This window comes from Nyctibius grandis, chromosome Z (assembly GCF_013368605.1).
Source record: "Nyctibius grandis isolate bNycGra1 chromosome Z, bNycGra1.pri, whole genome shotgun sequence".
Taxonomy (NCBI): domain Eukaryota; kingdom Metazoa; phylum Chordata; class Aves; order Nyctibiiformes; family Nyctibiidae; genus Nyctibius; species Nyctibius grandis.
The window spans coordinates 92,078,321-92,097,690 of record NC_090695.1 but is presented as its reverse complement, the minus strand read 5'-3'; the positions used below and the strand labels follow the sequence as shown (position 1 = coordinate 92,097,690).

General features: G+C 39.5%; 3 protein-coding genes across 3 annotated transcripts; 2 read left to right on the top strand and 1 right to left on the bottom strand.

The window, feature by feature from the left end:
• Positions 1–6: 6 nt before the first annotated feature.
• On the top strand, positions 7–3,940 carry AIMP2 (aminoacyl tRNA synthetase complex interacting multifunctional protein 2). Its single transcript, XM_068422322.1, has 4 exons — positions 7–196; positions 1,945–2,151; positions 2,678–2,909; positions 3,419–3,940. Exons 1-4 carry the CDS (start codon positions 65–67, stop codon positions 3,802–3,804), a joined length of 957 nt encoding a protein of 318 aa, XP_068278423.1. The 5' UTR covers positions 7–64; the 3' UTR covers positions 3,805–3,940.
• Positions 3,941–4,196: 256 nt separating this feature from the next.
• EIF2AK1 (eukaryotic translation initiation factor 2 alpha kinase 1) lies at positions 4,197–18,983 on the bottom strand. Its single transcript, XM_068422739.1, has 15 exons — positions 18,659–18,983; positions 18,002–18,160; positions 16,066–16,202; positions 15,289–15,320; positions 14,737–14,836; positions 13,845–13,925; positions 13,355–13,452; positions 11,718–11,771; positions 10,608–10,977; positions 9,617–9,728; positions 7,877–7,983; positions 5,661–5,781; positions 5,449–5,528; positions 4,853–5,086; positions 4,197–4,397 (listed from the first exon to the last, which is right to left on the bottom strand). The coding sequence occupies exons 1-15, from the start codon at positions 18,753–18,755 to the stop codon at positions 4,275–4,277; spliced, it is 1,905 nt and encodes a 634-aa protein (XP_068278840.1). The 5' UTR covers positions 18,756–18,983; the 3' UTR covers positions 4,197–4,274.
• Positions 6,070–6,861, top strand: ANKRD61 (ankyrin repeat domain 61). The gene is given in 5 exon segments (XM_068422065.1): positions 6,070–6,120; positions 6,211–6,334; positions 6,337–6,456; positions 6,459–6,650; positions 6,653–6,861. Coding segments are annotated over 5 exon segments (696 nt in total).
• Positions 18,984–19,370: the final 387 nt, after the last annotated feature.

Here is a 19,370-nt window from a genome sequence, read left to right as displayed (position 1 = left end):
TGCAGCGGGCGGGCCGGCCCGGCGGCGGGCCGGAAGCGGGTGCGGTGTGCGGGCGGGTGCCGCCATGCCCATGTACAAGGTGAGGCCGTTCCACAGGGCCGGCGGGGAGGTGCTGGCGGAGCATCTGCCCACCTGCATGTACCGCCTGCCCAGCCTGCACCGCCGGCCCTCGTCCGCCGCCTCGCCGCCGCCGCAGGTAGGAGCGAGGGAGCGGCGGGTGGGCCCGCCTGGCCAGCCGGCGGAAGGCCTGCGCGCAGGCCGCGGCCCGCAGTGCTCGTCCCGGCGGCCTCGGCCGTGGGCAGCGGGCCGGCGCCTGGGGCCGCGCTGGCGGGTGGCCTGGCGGGCCCGCCTCCGGCCCCGCTGGGTGGGTGCCTGCTCCGGGCGGGGCTGGGAGAAGCCTCCGGCGCTGGGGAGCTCCCAGGGGCCGGGTCCCCGCGATCCGCCGCCTTAGCCCGCCGGAGGGGCGCGGTGGTTCCTCCTCACTTATCAGAGGCTCGTCCGAGGGTTAAAGCAGCTCAGCTTTTTCAGGGATTTCTCTGTAATATTTTTAAAGCCTTCGGTAATTCTCAGCTTGGCTTTTCTGGGCGCTCGTGTGTGTGTCTCAGTTTTTATTTTCAAACGGCCGTAGCTGCAGTCCCGTGCCGAGAAGAGGCCTTGCAAGCCCTGGGGCCGGTGGCTGTGTCCCAGCAGGCCTTGTCCCTTCCTGCTGCATCACCTCTCTGTTGGCTCAGGTCTGTTTTCATTTCTGCGGTTGAGCTAGGAACTAGCCAGCTACACACCCTCTATTTCCAGTCATGGTTGCTTCTTTCTTAAATACGACAAAACCAAAATATGTTACATTAATCCAGTTGACTTCAGCCTCTCTCCAGCATCAGGAATGCTTTGAATTCTTCCAGACTGCTTGTGGCCATTTTTAGCTTGATGCCATCACGTCTTTTCAGTGAGTACTTGCTGTGCCCTCACCCAGGTAGCTGGTGGAGATACTGAGTAGGAGTAGCCTTGGGGCAGAACTTCACACGAATGCTTACTAAGATGCCCTCCCGTTGCAACAGCAGAGTATTAACTACCAGTCTTCTCTGAGAGTGGTTTCTGTTTCACAGGATTGTGTACTAACCAAGTAATGGTCACTTAAGAGGTGTTTCCCTGTCTTGTCTTTGAGAATATTGTGTAAGTGGGTATCAGGATTTCACTTGGATACCTTGCTGCTTATCTCTATCCACTGGACTGAAAGAAGGCAGTTTGGTTGATAGGTTGGGTTTCATTAATCCTTATTCAGGATGCTTAGAAATAGATTATCTAGATAAAGATTTTTCTTTTAACATTATTGTAAGTTTCTAGACTTAAAACCTCCCACAGGAATATATTTTTCATCTTTTAAAAGAGGTAGCATTGTAAGATAAGAGACTTGTAAAATAATTGAGATAATAAAAAGATGCATTGGGATTAACATGTAACAAAGCCTATGGTCTTTTTTTTTTATATAGTTTATATTCTCTGAAACAAAGAATGACTACAAAGAGTTCTTTCATACAATACACCATCCATCCACACCTGCACGTTTTTTTACTCTTATTAACTACCTGAATTGCCAAGAAGTTTGCTTTTTTGGCAGCCTCAACACAAACTATCAGCCTGCTCTTCTGGGCTGAAGAGAATCTTGACAAGCTCACTTTAGATTTTCAGGTTTTATTTCAGCACTTCACTGCCAACTTTAAGTTTCTGTGGTTGCAGTCTGATTTACTATGTTATGGAGTTTGCTGTAGCTAGTGGTTTAAAAAAATACGTTAAGCAGGAAGATTTCAGAGATGTCATTAAATAACCCATCTCTCACCACATTCATACAGACAAAAGAATACAGGACCGTGACATTCCGGTTATTTGAATGTGTTTAAAATCTTTCAAAAATAAAAGTCTTACATGACCTTGTTTTTTCCTGTCCTATAGGAAGAGGTTGACCCGTCACTTGAAGCCCTTGAATCCCGCCAGGAAGAGATTCTAAAACGCTTGTATGAACTGAAGAGTGCTGTCGATGGTCTCTCAAAGATGATACAAACCCCAGATGCTGACTTTGATGTAACGAATATCATTCAAACTGATGAATGTCCTCCTTTGACAACAAATGGAGCAGATTTAGATTTGATGCTTGGAAAGGTAAGTTTAGTTGAGCATATACATTGGTAGATAACTTTCTTTGCTCTCACATTTGCAGAGTTGGAAGGGTGGCATTAAAACCTGGGGCACTCAGAACTCAATATACAAGTCTTGTATCCTTACAAATAACCTACAACTACCATTTAATTTTGGGCATCCAGATTATAGATACAAACATTTATAAATACTAAATCCTATATACTCTCATTGGATATAATTCCAACCTAGAATGGTTAATTTTGAAATTATGACAGTTGGTCTCTTGTTTGTTACTAACTGGAAATTTTAACTTTGGCTTCAGATTGGACTAGAATTTACCTCAGTCATGTTCTTCAATTATATGTTGAGGAAGATGTTTAAACAAGTTTTAGATGTCCAAACTTGAATTGATTTATTTGAGTATCATTAGAATTTCAGATAGACATATGCATGGCTATGTACATTTTGGTGTCAGATGAAAACTCCACTACTTCAAAGTCTGATCTGGAATGTGTCTTACCTGCTGAATGTTTTACTTTCCATTCAGGATTATGGTGCCCTGAAAGATATTGTAATCAATGCAAATCCTTCTCTGCCTCCGCTGTCCTTATTAGTACTACACAGTCTGCTTTGTGAACGCTATAAAATATTATCAGCTGTTCACACACATTCATCGGTGAAAAGCGTGCCAGAAAACCTCTTGAAATGCTTCGGAGAGCAGACTAAGAAGCAACTACGTCACGAATATCAGTTGGGCTTCACTCTTATTTGGAAGGATGGTAAGAACAAAGTTATCTTGTAGATCAATATTTTAGAATAGGTGAGAAAATGAAACTTGCGCTGTAAAACCTTGACAACAGATACTTTGGTGTCTTTGTGCTGACAAATGATGGATATGTACTGCAGCTAACATTTTTGCTCTTTTTATACCTGTGAACAATAATGGGGACAGAGGAGGAAGATTATGGTTACTGCTGTTAAAATACATGTGGCATTTACATGGTTGTACCCACAGGATTTTTTTATAGAAGTGTTTTTCAGTTTCTACAAATAAGTTAGCTAGAATAGAAACTAGGTGGGAGATTAGGCTGAAGTTTGCAAAAAGTGATCTGTCTGTCCCAAGTTCCTGCCTTAGTCTAAGTATTTAGACTAAGAAAACGGAAAATTGGGTAAATGTTGTTAACAGTGTTGCTGGCATCACAAATAAAATACATCACAGAATTACCATTACATTTAACTTCTCTACTATGTGGTATTCACTTTTTTCCTTTCGTTTTCTTAATTTCAGTTCCAAAACCCCAGATGAAGTTTAGCATTCAAACAATGTGCCCCATTGAAGGAGAGGGGAACATCGCTAGATTTCTCTTTTCCCTGTTTGGCCAGAAGTACAATGCCGTTACTTCAACTCTGATTGACAGCTGGGTTGATACAGCCATCTTCCAGCTAAAAGAAGGTAGCAGTAAGGAAAAAGGAGCAGTCTTGCGCTCTATGAACGCTGCCCTGGGCAAGACGCCGTGGTTGGTGGGAAATGAACTCACCGTAGCAGACATTGTTGCATGGTGTGCGCTTCAGCAGACAGGTAGTGCAAATGCTGCCCCAGCCAATGTGCAAAAATGGATGAAGTCGTGTGAGAACTTGGCACCTTTCAGCTCTGTTATGAAGCTACTAAAGTAAGCCTGTACTCTTCATAACGGTGTAATTTTAATCTTATTCCATCTCATGCCTGCTGTAGTGGTTTGAGCCCTTTCTGAAATGTATTCAAGTACTACAGTTGGACAGAATTCTAAAATCAATAAAAACATTACAACTACCTTTTGTGTGTGACCTTTTTTGAAACTGATGCATAACATGCATGTTTGTTTGAAGATTACAAGGTATCTAAAGTAGTCCTATGAAATTACAAGCTGCACTTCTAATTTTTCCTTCTGTTTTCCCCTATAACCCAAATGCTTATTTACACAAGTTAAACTGTACTGAGGCTAAGCACATGACTCCTTTCTGACTGGAGACTTCTGAACTAAGGCAAAAAGATGAATGCCTTTAAAGAACAAACAGGAAAATCAAAATGCATTGAAATATTTTTATGTAAAAAAAGAAACATTTTATATAACTTAGCATTCAATAGAGGTTAGTTCTTCCTGTACTTAAACAGGAGAACCTAGTCTCATATGTTCATCTTGTTCTTCAGAAAGCAGTCTTACTCTCTCTCGCAGTTTCTCTATTTCTTCCTCTTGCTGTCTCACCTTCTGTTGTAGGTTAGAAATAACCTGAAAATGAGAGTCCGTTTACTTCATTTATAGACAGGCAAGGATAAAGCCTTATTAACCTAGTTGAATTGTATTCACAATCCATTACAGACACATTCTGCAGTACCACAGCTATTCTGCATATTTGATACTACAAACTTAATCCACAAGCAAAAGTGTGGCACGGAAAAAGTAAGGAAAGTAAGATTCTGCAGAGCTGATGAAAAGCTTCAAAAGCTTTTCTGACCTATCAACTGTCCAGTCTTCATAAAGTTACCTATACTTAATGACAATTTATCTCATTGCAAAGACACCAGAAACATTAATACAGTGCCCTAAATACTGTAATCAGAAAAAAAAAAAAGTCTCAATCACAATCCTCTCAAGTTAAAACAAAAAAAACATAATACAGGCAGGGAAACTAAGGAGATTTTATATTTTATCCTGTACAGGTTGAGGTTATTGGCATAACTTACATGTTCTGGGGTATGAAACAGTTCACTTTCACGAAGCTGAGCAGCAGTTGGTCTTTCTGTAGATGTCCGACTGGTGAGGAGTTTAACGTACTTGGCTTGAATAGGCCATTTTTTGTAGAAAGTATGAGGAATTTGGCCATTCCTTAAACGCGTGAGAACTTGTGTTCTTTCCATTTCCGTTCCAAACGGTTGGAAGAGTTCTAGCAGGATAACACCCATGCTGTACATGTCTGACTGGTAATGGGGTGAGGAAAAAGTTCTGAGATAACTGCTATTTTTAATTACTTAGTAGATTTCTTTTTTATCATAAATTCATTATATGAAAAAGTTTCACGATGGAAGTTTCATGATGATATGAAAGCTATCACGACACTAAAGGAACACAAATTCAAAACTATATAGATTCTTCAAGATGATCTTAGAAGCACATAATTTTTGCATTAGTAGCAAACTAGAAGGTAAAGTTGAAATCCATGTTTCAACAAAAACATTAGGAGCAACAGTAGGAGGAATATTTATGTATTTACCTACTGAAAGGCTTGTTTTATTCCTATTATCTATTATCATGTGTTGATAGAAAAAAAAATACTCCCTACCTTGAAATCATAGTGAGATCCCTGCAATTGTTCTGGTGAGGCATAGAGGCAAGTCCCCACTCCTGAAGTATGTGTCAGTCCTTCACAAAGGCAATTTAGACTTAGTCAGCTAGTGTTACGTTGTTACCATTTCACTTAAGAATTTAATATTTAATGGTTTTAATATCATAGAAACTTAAAACACTGAAACCCACTAAGCTTTCTTCTCTTACCATTTATCCTTTCTGTCTTAAACCACTGGTTTGCATCATCCCAAAGAAGGTCTTTGCAGGCTAATCCAAAGTCTCCTATTTTTACATGATGATCTGATCCATATAGAAAGATATTTCTGGGCTACAAAACAAGACAACATAAAATCTAAAATATATCTATATAAAGAATTATGAAATTTCTGCTGTTTCGAGGTCTATAAAATCCAGTGTTTCACAGGTATAAGATAATAATGAAGACTTTCATTAGTGAGAGAGAAAAAATAGTCACAGCTGATACCAAATTATGTGTTAGCAACACCATTTGGGCAGAAAGACCACATATGAAGGATCTAGAAACAGGGGAGAAAAGCAAAACAGGAAAAGCAAAGATTTAATGGAAAGATAAAAGGGTTTTTTTTTTCATCAGAAAATGGGAAATTTGCAGAACGGTAACATTAACAGGAATAGGCAAGGGCGAACAGCAAATTAGACCAACTGATGTAGCAGGAAGGAGGACTAAATACCATCTTTTGTAAAACAAAATATACTTTTCTATTATCTTAACTGGAAGGACACTGACAAGTCTGGCTGGACACCTCTTCACATGGCTGCAGGGTCACTAAACACAGAGGTAACTGCAACTTTAGTCGCCTCTGGAGCAAACATTAACTTTGTCAGTGGAAGAACTGCCCCCACGTTGCAGCGTGCATAGCATCGTCTAAAGCAAGCAGAATTTTAGGTGTCAACACAGATTGCATCCGTTTACTATTAAGTAGTCGAGCCAACGTAAATACCCAAGATCATGAAGGACAAACAGCTATGAGGCCTGCTCAAGTGGCAGAAAGGAAATAGTTCATCTTCTGTTAGAGTGTAAAGCAGACATGAACAATTTAACAAAAGATGGGCAATCTCCACTCTCTTAGTTTCTTCAACATAGATCAAATTTAATAGATACAGCACTTTTGCACAAGTTGCTAGGCTTCTCATATCCGCTGACATAAAGAGATAATCAACAACACCACCCACTGGACTTCTGTTCTCTGAATTTCAAATGCTGAAAGACTTTCCTATAACATTGCTACAGAAATTACTGTCTCTGCAAAATAACTGCGAAATCACCGTTAGAAGAATATATGGTGAAAACAAAGAGCACTGGCTCAAAAACAGGCTCCCAGTAACTGTATGGAATTCTTTATATAACCACCAGGACTGGGGACAATAAGGCCATGATGATGCTAAACAGGAAAGCAAACTGAAAAACTGTTGATCCTGAAACAGTCTGCAGAAAACCAGAAATTAATCCAGAACAAAGACTGTGTTTTCAAGTAGTTCCAAATTTCCACATGTGCAGTTTTAGTAATCAAGATGATTTGTACACTAATTTCCTCACATCGCTACCGTATCAGATGCAGAGAACCTCTGTAGAGAGCAGAGTAGGAAAATACACATTCACTTCCTGGCTATTTGAGTCTATCAATCAGTTTGAGGGGGGGAGCAAGATAATCCCTACCTATGCTTCAGATTTAAGCCAAGCAGTAAGTCAAAACTATTCTTATGATTAGAGTTCCAAAAAAATTTCACAGGAATATATAAAGGGCATCCTATTCTAATAATTCAAAGTGTTATTTTTTTACGTACGCTCTTCTTTACTTTTAATAGGAATGAAACCAAAACCTTTCATTCAGTTACTAACATAACCTAACATTTCAGTCCCTTAGAGGAGATGGCAACCATTTTGAAAGACAGCAATTATTTGCAAATGAGGGATTTTTTTTTTTTAAAGCAAGTAACTGTAACTTGAACATAGTTTCAAAAGCTAACTGATATGCTGTTAGCAAACTGAAGTGTAGTCAAGGGGCTTTGCTTATTTTTATAATTACGTAAAAGAAATTTTTTTTAGGTAATTACGTAATTTAGGTCCTACCCTGGTTAAGGAAAGACCAAGACAAATCAAAACCAATATGACCATCCCGGTTTAGAACAAGAAAATGGCTTCACAAAGGAGAAGACATTTCCAGAGCTTAATCATAATTCACTTGTAAGTCAATGTAATGGAGTACTATGCTTGTAAGTATGGTACTGGTATGGAGGAGACAATGTATTTTTTCATGTGTAACATAGCTAAATTCTTAAGAGCCCAGGTCATCTCAATTTTAACTATGAAGTTGCTTTCATTCTCCCATAATGTAAGTTATCTTTGTTTTCTTCAACCTCAAGTAATATTTTGATGAACTTACTTTAATGTCTCGATGCATCACTTCCATGCTGTGGATATAGCATACTCCTTCTAATAACTCTTGAAAAATTTTCATTGTCCAGCGGACATCCACAAGATGGTATGGACCTTAAAGCAATTTAAAATATAAACTATTTCAGCTACTTTTACTGAGTTATTTAAGTTTATGATGGTATGTCTTGTTGAATTCTGTTTATTTATGATGTGGAAGAAATTTTTAACAGAATGAGCATAGTTTAAAAATGGAACTTCCCATGCTTCTCCTAAGATAGTATTTTTGAAACAGCAAAATGTCACTAACCTCAAAATTCCAAAAAGGAGAGTTCAGAGGACATGAACATATGTCTGCCTGAAAAGATTCCTCCAAACCCCATCAGATAGTTACTTCATTATGAATTTAACAAACTCTTTACTTCCATGAAAGTGCTGAATTAGAATGAAAAATACAGTTCCAGATAAAATTATACTAATTTACGTAATGACATGTTTTCTATATTGACTTGCACCGTTCCTTTCTGGATCCTAATCCTTCTGCTGTTGTGCTAACCTCTGAAATTCCCAAATCTCCTCTGGCTGTAGCTGTCCTAAATAAACTTACCATCTCATTGTTTTTGCCATTTCCCACATTATTATTTTATTAAACTGCATTGCCTTCCTACCCTAATGACCCAGATCTAACATGTCTGTCGCCACTCTGAATGCTCACCATTTACTCCTACTTCACTTTCTGTTTCTTAATGTCTAACCTATCATAGCATTCACCTTTCCTCTCCTGTCACCTGTGAAAATGGCGAAAACAGCATTTTGCAAGGTCAAGCACCCTAGTAATTCTGTCATTCTCTGACCAGGAACGTCATCTTTTAGCTTCTGAAATCTAAAAGACTATGATTATGGGAGAGATTAGTGGAAGTCAGCTGATAGCTGGTAAACCTGACTCCATGACTGAAGAGAAGAACAGATTTATCTTAACAGTGATTAAAACTAAGATTAAACATTAATCATACAGTTTATGTCTTACAATCTGTTAAGCATATGCTTTTTTAATACAACCACCCCAGAGAAAGGAACATGTGTCTAATGCTTTAAGAGCATTAGACCTGTTCTTTCAAATGTCAACAATTATTGAAGATGGCTTGGAATCAGGGCGTCAGAACTCCTGTGGCCACTCAAGCAAAGTAAATGTTAGATTAATGTTTAGACCAATGACAAATTAGCCTGCGTCGGAGTTTTGATTCTTAAGAACAAACTTAAAAGCTTTTAAGTATGTTGTAACCTGTCTGGAACAAAAGATGTATTTATATTTTCCACAGCAGATAAATTAGCCTGTGAAGAGCTCTATTTTGTAGCAGCAAGACTACTACCAAAGCAAAATTTCAATTATTTAAACAGCTTTCTGAGAAAAGGCAGATTCTGTCAATAAAAAACTCTCTATACCAAATAAGTAGTATTGCCCAGGCACAGATCTCTCCATGTAACAACTATGCCTCAGGCATACATTCATTCTTTTTTAAAGAGCTGTCTAAAACTCATGAACTTAAATCTCTTTTACCAACATCTGTCATAGAAAGATTCAATACTAGCTGCTGTTTGATTAAGTGAGTAAAGAATCTAATGAAGAAGATCCATATTATAAGATGCTCAAGTAAAACATAAAATCAGGCAAGTGGACTTCCAATTAGGAAAAAATAAATATTTGCTTTATAATGAATAAGTAGATTTTTAAGACAGTGATGAATCTTACTGGAAGTTTCCTCTGTTCTCTCGTTGCATCTTTTATTACGGTCAACAATCCAATCCCACAAGGATATTTCACACAGTTGCATTTGTATATGAAGCATCAAACGATATTCCACCTAACAGAAAAATAATGGTCCATGATTTTGCCACTGTAATATGAACCATATTTCCTTAGTTATTTTCTTTAAAGCTAATAAAACCAAAATTTTCTTATTAAACTAACAAAAAACAGATACTAAAATGACATCAAATACAGTATTACTAATCTACTGCATTCAAGAAGCAGATGCAACAATGCTATCTAGCTTTGGGTTTTTTTCTTGTTCCTCAAATTTTAACAATTGTTATATGATAAAAGCTAACAAAACTGCCAGCTACATACCTTAATATTCAAATCAAGAGTTTAAAAGCTTCTAGATATACTGAATAGAGGTTCATTCTAGCTTAAGAAAAGTGTAAATTAACATAAAATAGCAAAAAATCAACCTTTTGATATAGAACTTTATGATTTATTAACATGAATATGTAACTTCATACTCAGTTTCTGATAATATACTAGCTCATTTGATAACCAAACACCTTTAAAATCCTGGATTTCTTGCAAAAGGGAACTCCAAATGATAGCAAAAGCTACACTGCATTGGCACCCCATCACATACCTAGACACTTTTATCATTAATATCTGAAAGAGCCATCATTACTGAAGATTTTCAAGTTTGATGGTGGTTTCTTTTATGCAGGACTAGTACTTTTTATTCACGTAGGTACTCTGAATGGACTCAAGATGACTAACTTTTGCCAGGTCCTCTGGTCAGCTTCCTTGTAATGGTGTTACCCACTTAAGTAAAAATTGTCTGTGTAATTGGCTCTAATCACAGTCATTTAATTTTTTTAAATTTATCATTATATATCATTCCTCTGTCTACCAAACACTACTTTACAGACATCATTAAACTAGACAGTAGTTACGTATATTTAAAGAGAACTGTATTTACCTCAAACTCTCCACAGAGAGCTACATCATTCTTGGAGCATTCTTCAGTGCAGGACTTACTTCCAGTGCTAGCATCTTGATCCAGACTACAATGAGGTCCCCGTGCTGAATCATTTTTCACATCAGTTGATTTACTGCGAACACTACTTACAGAGTCTTCTTGTAATTCTATGGATAATTCACATTTATTTGGTTTCACACACTCTTTACTATTGCTGTCTGTAAAATCATTCCTTACGTCCATATTCTGCACTGATTCACTGCACAGTTTTCTAAGACTGGTACTGTCACAGGACTTCTTTTCTTGTGAAGGAAGGTCCGCAAAGATAATTGAACTCCCACTTTCCACACTCTGAGTGTGACAGTGATCACTGAAAATAATAAAGTAAGGGAGAGAAATCAAAATACGTACAGTTTTATAGCATGTATTTGTGATACACCATTCTGAAAACTTTTTTTGTTTTCAATTGCAAACTGCATTCCAGAGTAAGAGTTCAGCTGCTTCCCCATCTAAAACTTCAGGATTACATAATTGGCAGTGTAGGCTCCAGCCTTTCTATTAAAAATAAATAAAAATACACACCCCGCCCCCCTCCACCAGCAGGGATTTCTGATAGTTGACCCAGACAGCTCACAGATACATACAATCCTAGGTCACAGCACTCACTGGACAGAAGTATGATGCATCTCTATTTCTTTAAACTCAGAAAGTTACACTATATTTCTCATAGGACTCCACCTCCTTATTGAAAGGGCTAATCAACACTTCTGAGAAACAGAAGGCCCCATCACTCTAGCAAGACTCCACAATACTAATCAGTGCTGCTGATTGGCACAGAACTTTTGAAGTAAACTTGAAGCCCAGTACTACATTCAGGCACTCAAAAACTGGGAGATCCAAAGAAGGCAGAAATACCCAGGAATATTCTTCAGCTTATGCAACCAGAAGAGAAACAAGGACAAGGATAATTAAGACTTTTTTTGGTTGTAATTTGGAAGCAAAAAGCATTTGTGCAATATATACTGAATTCTGTACTCTTTTAACATTACTTTTAAAAAAGCCTCATGTTAAAGCCAAATAAATGTTATCATTGAGATTTATAATACTTACTTGCCACTTTCTTGCTCCAAAGACAATGGCTGCAACTCCATTATTGTTTTATCTATTGGATGAAAAGATAAATATGGTATTTTACAAAGCATGCATATATGTACTATAAATTAACATTTAAGCCACAGCATCTTACTGAATTTAACTTCATTACTTGTAGATATCTTTTCCTCTGTTTCTGCTGCTGCAAAAGATGTTTCTTAGTCTACTAAGAAGCAGCCCTAATATGTTTTTCATTTTTCTTTAAATGAAAATACATGTCGTATGATGTCACTGAAAGGGTAGTACTGGGCTCTCACATATTTTCACCTAGATTTCATCTTTAAGAAGTTAGCCTGTTAAAAATTAGGGCTTATAATGTATATAATAATACACAGTTAAAGCAGCAACTCCACAAGGCACCATCCTGTGCATCACCCTGCTGCTCTTTTGAAGACACCTGATATTTGGAAATAATTTTCATTAAAATTGTATATTTATGTGAAAAAGCAGTTTGTTTTAGCACACAGAAGCAAATATGAAACACCAATCTTGTAAGCCAAGGAAAACCATTAAGTACCACAGGACCTACCTATAGATCTAGTTAGGTACTTAGATGATCATCTTTAAACACTTGTGAAGTACTCCTAGCACTAAAAAGTTTCATCCTTCGAGATTCTCAGTATCATCGGTTAAAAAAGTCTTGTCTGTTTTACTATACTATCAACTTCCTATGCATTTTCTTTTGTGCTTATAGCTGACTGGGCGTCAAGTCACTGACTTGGAAAGCAATAAAGTCACACAGAGCGTAAGCACACCTCCCACTAAGAGAGGATCAAAAGATTTCACTGCTAAATGCATTCCGGAAAAGGACAAGAAAGAAAGGCAGGCACCAACGAACTAGGGTTACAAAGGGACCAAAGGACAAAGTGTGGGAAGAGCCAAGAAGAGAGAAACTGAAGAGAAAAAAAAAAAGGGGGCAGGGAAGAAGGTGTAAAATGAACATAAAAGCAGATAAATTCTCAACAGTTACAGACAGTAGCTGATACACAAAAAAACAGATTGCTGTCACTGCAGAACTATGAAACACAACTGTCCTGTGGAAAGCAAAATAAGAGGGAACCTTTTTTTTTGCCATTAAAGTATTTATTTCCAGGTTCTTTCAGTTTTTTCTAAACTCTTTTCCAGATAGGATGAGACGCATAGTGGGAAATTTATCCTAGTTTTGCTACAACTCTGAGATTTCAAAACATGGTAGCAAATTAGTGGGGTTTTTTCTCCTATTCTGAAGTGGCTCATCCCCAGTATTGATTCTTCTCCTTGACAACTCACTACTTTTTGCGTTAAAAGGTTTTCATTGCATTCCACTGAACTTCACACAACTTTAAAATCCTCCTCATATATTACCAGAAGTGAAGCTAAAACTTCCACAGTTCCAAATCCATCATTAAGTAACAGATAAGTTATTAGGCAAGAGACTGAAGTGCACAGAGGGATATGAAGACCTGGTGGTCACCTCTAGTTTGCTTTTTTTTTGTTGTTTTAAGGAGGAAAAAAAACAGTTATTTTATCAGAGAAGTAATACTCTTCTGCAAATAACAGTACAGAGGTTATAAGCAGGATGTAAGCAAGAATTACACAATATGCTGTACTTTCCTTTCGGGCGTACTGCTTGAACTTGTTCTATCCAAGCAGTGTGATAGCCTACAATATTAGGATGCTGCAGCCCCGCCAGCACTTTAACTTCTCGCAGCACCTAAAAAGACCAAAAAGAAACATTATGACTGTCCTTTATTCTGAGTGCTTAGTAAACCCAAAAGATAACAAAAAATAACAGTTTCTGACACAGAAAGAACAGATGAAATTATTACAGTAATGGAGAAAATTTGGAAGCTTTAAAACAAATTATAGTTGCAGAAATCATTGAATTCAAGTTAATATACTACTTCTAACGGATTTAAATACCTCTCATTTACTTGTTTCTACTAGGTATTGATAGGGTCAAATCATCAGAAACTCACAACGCATAAAAATGTTATTAACGTTTTTGATGTTTTGGGAAATACTAACTGCATTACTAAATTAAATCAGAATCAGCCAGAGCAGACAGGGAGTTAAAACAGAGATGAAACACAGGAAAAAGAATACCTTCATGCAGTCTTTTCTTGTAGCCTTCTTAATGTTAATTTTTTTAATAGCATAGAACTGACCATCTAACTTGTTCCTGACCTGAAAACAATTGCAACAGGACAAAATTAGATGATAATGTGTTTAGATTAATGAATTATTAAATCCTTTAGAACCAACTATTTCTAAAAATTAATTTTTGCACTCCATTCAGATAACCTCTCACCCATACCAGAGAATGAAACTGGGATCAACCCCAGCTGTCTAAGGTAAAGCTACTCTTACTTTTGCCACCTTTCAGGACCGCAAACATCTAATCCAATCTTTGTGAAATACATAACTTTACAGCTATCTTTCCATAAATTAAAAAATGCTGATAGGTCCTGATAACTGCTTAAACAGGTTCTCAGTAAATCTGTGAGACCACAACTGTCATTTATATATGACACATAGCACATGGGGAACCTTAGGCTGGCCATACGCTACAAGTGTTTAATACAATTCAGCATTGGGTTGGACAGTTTACATTCATATTAAGCCTGCTTTTTTTCAAGCAGCCACGACTGGAACATTGTTGTGTGCAGACTAGTCAGTTCCTGTGGCTGTTGTAAGTTAATATATCACAATACTTCACACAAGGAATAAGGAGTTTTCATTCACTTTAAAAGGGTCAAAATACACAAAGTAAAACATCTGATATGCCCTGCTGCCAACAAACAGAAAACGGAAACCACAACTGAGCATCTTTTGAAATGAAATGCCAACATCCTTCACATGTGCAGGTTTGCACCTGTTCTATTGGAAAATGAGTATTTTTGTTTATCCATTAGAAACATAAGCAAAACAGCAACTTTAAATTTCAAAGAAAAACTAGATATAAACTGATCAGTTGTAAATGGAAGGTAAAGAATACCTTGTATACTTTACCATATCCTCCTTTTCCTAGCCTTGCAACCTCATCAAATTCATTCAAGTATCGTGAAGTTTGTGCTTCAAAGAGAACTTCTTTTTCCCTAATCAAAAAAGTTAGGCTGCATTAAACTAAATTACAACTTATGAGTAAGGTATTATATAGGCTACAGGTGTACACAATCTAGAAACACTAGTTACATTATGAGAAGAAAATACTTTGACATTACCATAGTAAGTACTGAAAACTAGCAGACTGCAACAGCATGCACATGTGCTACACATCCACACTCTGTGTTAACAGAAGTATTAAGATAATTTCTTTAAGTTTATGCCTGATAAATCTCGTTTTCCTCAACAGTGGCACTAACCATGAGAGTTATACGCAAGAAGGAATTTTCACCAGATGGCTTTGAGAGTTTGGAGAAATTTTAACCTTTTTTTCTATGTTTCAGAGCCAAAATATGAAATGCAGTATTAATTAAATTCAGAGTGGAACATGGAACTTTGGGAGGGGGGTGTCAGTTTAGTATTTCTAAATGCTTTTAACACATACCCAACTGCATGAGAATCTCCATTATCAAGTTCCTGTGAAAGAACAAAATCCAACATAAAAACATGCCATACAGAATAACAGGTCTACCATGCCATCAGCACAGCTTAATCAAAATAGAAACTACAACTACGTTCTTAGAATAAAATGAGGTTATTGATAGCTGTTCATTCCGCAGAGCGCTTCACCGAATTAAAGTATTATTATCTCACCAGTAATCTGCTAACATCTCTGCTGGAGAGATTACTGCCCTTTTAGAGCTCTGCTGGCAAACAGGATAAAATGAGGGCTCTAAAATGTGCTTAAGATAAAATTAACTAGCTTAGTTCAAGCAGTGAGATAAGCAAACTTGTCTGATTCAGCCTGAAGCACATTACGCAGCATACAAATTATGCCCTCAACTAACATAAATATGAGGGTGTTAACATAATCGACTAGAACAGTTAAAAGTTGAAAATGGATGTCTGTCCATTGTCAAAAAGAGCTGTAGCGATACTTAGAACACCTTGCTTGTGTTTATAAAGATTTTTTAAAAACTTTTTTAAAAAAATTATTTAATAAGGAACAAAATATTGCTGACTTTGAAAGCTTTGGTTTGCACCTACAGGACCAGAACATGCCATCCCCAACAGCTACAGTACAACAGGAGTACCAATTTGTATACTTATTAAAAAGACCCAATCCAATATTAAAAGAACCCCCAAACAAAAGCTTCTTTGGGTGCAATGATGTGTTAATTCCTTCATGCAGAGGTTGCCAAAGAAATTTAACAAAGCTTACCCCATTAAGTATTTGTCGATTAGCTGCTTTCATTAGTTCAGTAATGGCTCTATTATGCTGCAGTCTTACAGTACTAAATTCATCACAGAAGGCAAAAGGGGAGAGCAACCCTGTTCTTGTGAAAGCCTGACGAAGTACTGTACAAAGGAACAGAGAAAGGTCACCTTAAATAAAGCCTGCCAATAAGACCCTGTAAACAGTTGTTGTTTTTTAAATGAGAAACTTTATTTGAAAGATAGCACATCTGAAAAGCTCAGCAGTCACTCCTTCTCTAATGCCATTTCCCATACTCTTAGCAATAAAAACTAATTAAATCCAAACTAGAGCTGCTCTGTGGGAATCCCTTTGCATAATACAGTTATTTGCCATGCCCTTCATGGTCACAACTGCATCTCTTCTTCCTCATCTCAGCAGATGAATGATACAAACATCCACCGATTCACTTACTTGTTATGCTTGGACTAATTTTGATCAGTGAAAAGAGAAATTCAAAGCATGTGCACAATTATCAGGGCATGTTTATAATAAAAAGTTGTAATGTGAAGATTTTCTCGTTCACATGCAAACTCACACATTTGTGCACATACTCATAGTAAAGAATGAAGTCACTCCCTTCCATCCCCCCCAAGCACATCTTTCTCAGTTGGAGTAAAACAATGCTGTGGCAGACAAAAACCTAACAATTACTGGAGATGGGTGCAACTGCGAAGATGCTACAAAAATGTACCTCAAAGTTTTAGGAGTTCCAAAGTCTTAAACTTGCTAACTTTTTTTTCAAGATGTTTCTTTGGTACCAGTATTTCAAAAATCAGCCTATTTATCTTTTAAGGGAGATAAAATTTATTGAAAGTGAACCTATAGGAAATCAGGGATTTTGCTACACAAGCCTTGCGGACACAGTTACACACACCGGAAAAGTGGGAAAAAAACCACCCTTGCCAACATGAACATACCAGCCAAAACCACAAAACAGATATGATTAGTGCAATATGTTTTTCTTTTATTCATCAGGCTTATTCCACTTGGGAAACTGGTTTAAACTATACCAATGGAGGGATGTCATTTTCCATAGACATACATTGGGAAGCCAAGCAGCTACATACTTTGGAAGATGCCCAGGTTGGTTTTTTTTGTTCCTCTCACAAAAGGAGGAAGTTTGGTTGGGCTTTTTTCCCCTAATATTTTTGGTTTTGATAGAGATAATAGTAAGGCCCAGGGCCAAACATCTATATCAGACTTCAAGAATGAAGCAATGACCATTGTCTGCACTGTTGCTACTGGATGGTATAAATGGCTTCAATTTTAAGTATGAGCAGTATATTAGATTTTATTTTCTACAATCGTGTATAGTAAGGAGAAAAACCTTGGAGATCGTTTCTCAAATGCATTAACTATGTGCCTAAATGGACAAAATACCTAAGATAAGTCACAAACCAAAAAGACATTTCAAAAGAAACACTTCACACCTAAAAATGTGAGCTCCCTGAATTGTATCAGAAGACTTTACGGAAAAATAAAGGACTTATAAAGGTATTTACTCTGATTTTCACAGACCATAATTTTGAAAGATTTAGTGAAGACTATGCTACAGCTATTTCTTGATAGATATTTTTATTACATTCCTCTTCTGTGTTTTTAGATCAGAGTTAACAGTTAGATAATTTACCTTGCTACCCTTCTCATGATGCAACTCACATGATTTAGCCAAAACAGAACTGTCTGATCCTTGCATCTACAACAATATTCTGTTACTGTTTTCAAAAAGAGACAGGTCTTCATCCCCAATTAAGTTGCTTCAGGGTATTCATCCCCTTCAGAGGACTGCTCTTGTCCCAGTCGGATAAGACCTACAGCTTTGGATCGACAGTACACTGTAATTCTGGTATATATTGCAGTAAGGCAGTTTAAGAGACAAGAACGAACTACTCTTACTAACTTTGGAACAAACACCTCGAATGAACGGGGTTGTGCGTGTACATGTGGCAGAGATGCTCCAGCAGCGACACAAGCAGCAGCTGGTTTTGGATGGTTGAAGTGAAATTCACAAACTTTTGCGACCCGTTTGCAACTCTCAGCTCTGCCGGCACATCCGATTCTGGAAAAGGACAGTCAGACGAATGAATTTAGGTCTCAGTATATGCCCGTTTACCAAAACATCAAAACCACACACAAACCCACAGAGGTTCAACACAACCCTGGCTCACAAAAAGGCACCACACGAACTGTCGCTGAGCGAGAAGCTTAAGACACTAATTAGGAACCTAATTATAATAAATTTTTGTAAGTGCATATAAAAAGAAGCTAACCGGAGAGGACGAGGCTCTCCCCGAGGAAGGGGGAGCTCCCGCAGCGGCCGCAGGGCAGGGTGCGCCTTGCCGAGGGCCTGCCCGCTCTTGCATCACCCCCCGCGGCTGCCGCGTCCTCGAAGCGATGGGGAAGGAAGGGAAGAAGGATGGCGGCAGCTTTACCCTCCTTCCCACCCTGCCAGCCGGGGGAGCCGGGGGCCCCGCCGTCACCCGCGGGAAGGGGGGTACCTCCCTGCTCCCCCACACCTCCCGCAGGGGACAGGGCTGCCCCCGCGGGCCCTGCTTACCGTCAAAGCGCGGCTCCGGGCTCTCCTCAGGGAACTCGATGGCGGGCGGCGGGGAGCGGGGAGCCGCGGCCCTCGGCGGGATCCCGCCCCGCCACATGCCAGGCGCTGGGGTCGCGGCCTTCGCTCCGGCCGGCGGGCGGCCCCGGGGGCCCGGCCAGCGTTTATGGCCGCTCTTTGAGCGCAGAGCAACAAAACGTTAACTGGAGGAATAAATCGGAGAGGGGTAGATACGGCCCGGAAGGCTACGGCCGAGGAAGGGGCTCGTAGCGAAGCTTCGCGGTGGGGAGCTAAGGCGCCCCCTCACGCAGCAGGGCTGGCGGAGACCCCTTACCTCCGCCCGGGGCTGGGGCTCTCCGCATCGCCCGCGAAGCGCCCGGCGGGGCCCCCAGGCCCTCGTCGCCCGCTCAGCCCCGCGGGAGCCCCCTCGTCGCGGCCTCCTCGGCCCCTCGCCCTGACCGGGGGTCGCCGAGCCCCCTCTAGCGGCTCCCGGCAGTGGCACAGGGGCGGTGCTGGTCCCCGTGTGACCCGGAGGAGCTCGCTTCTCCCCCCCGCCGCCGCCGCCGCCGCCTCCTTTCCTCCCCCCGCCCGCTTGCCCGGCCGGCGCCGGGCCCCGGATGCAAGAGGCCGGCGGAGGGACGTCATTGTTCCCCGACGGGCTGTAACAGTAGGCGGAGCGGGCCGGGCTGAGGCGGGGGCTGCGGCGAGGGGGACC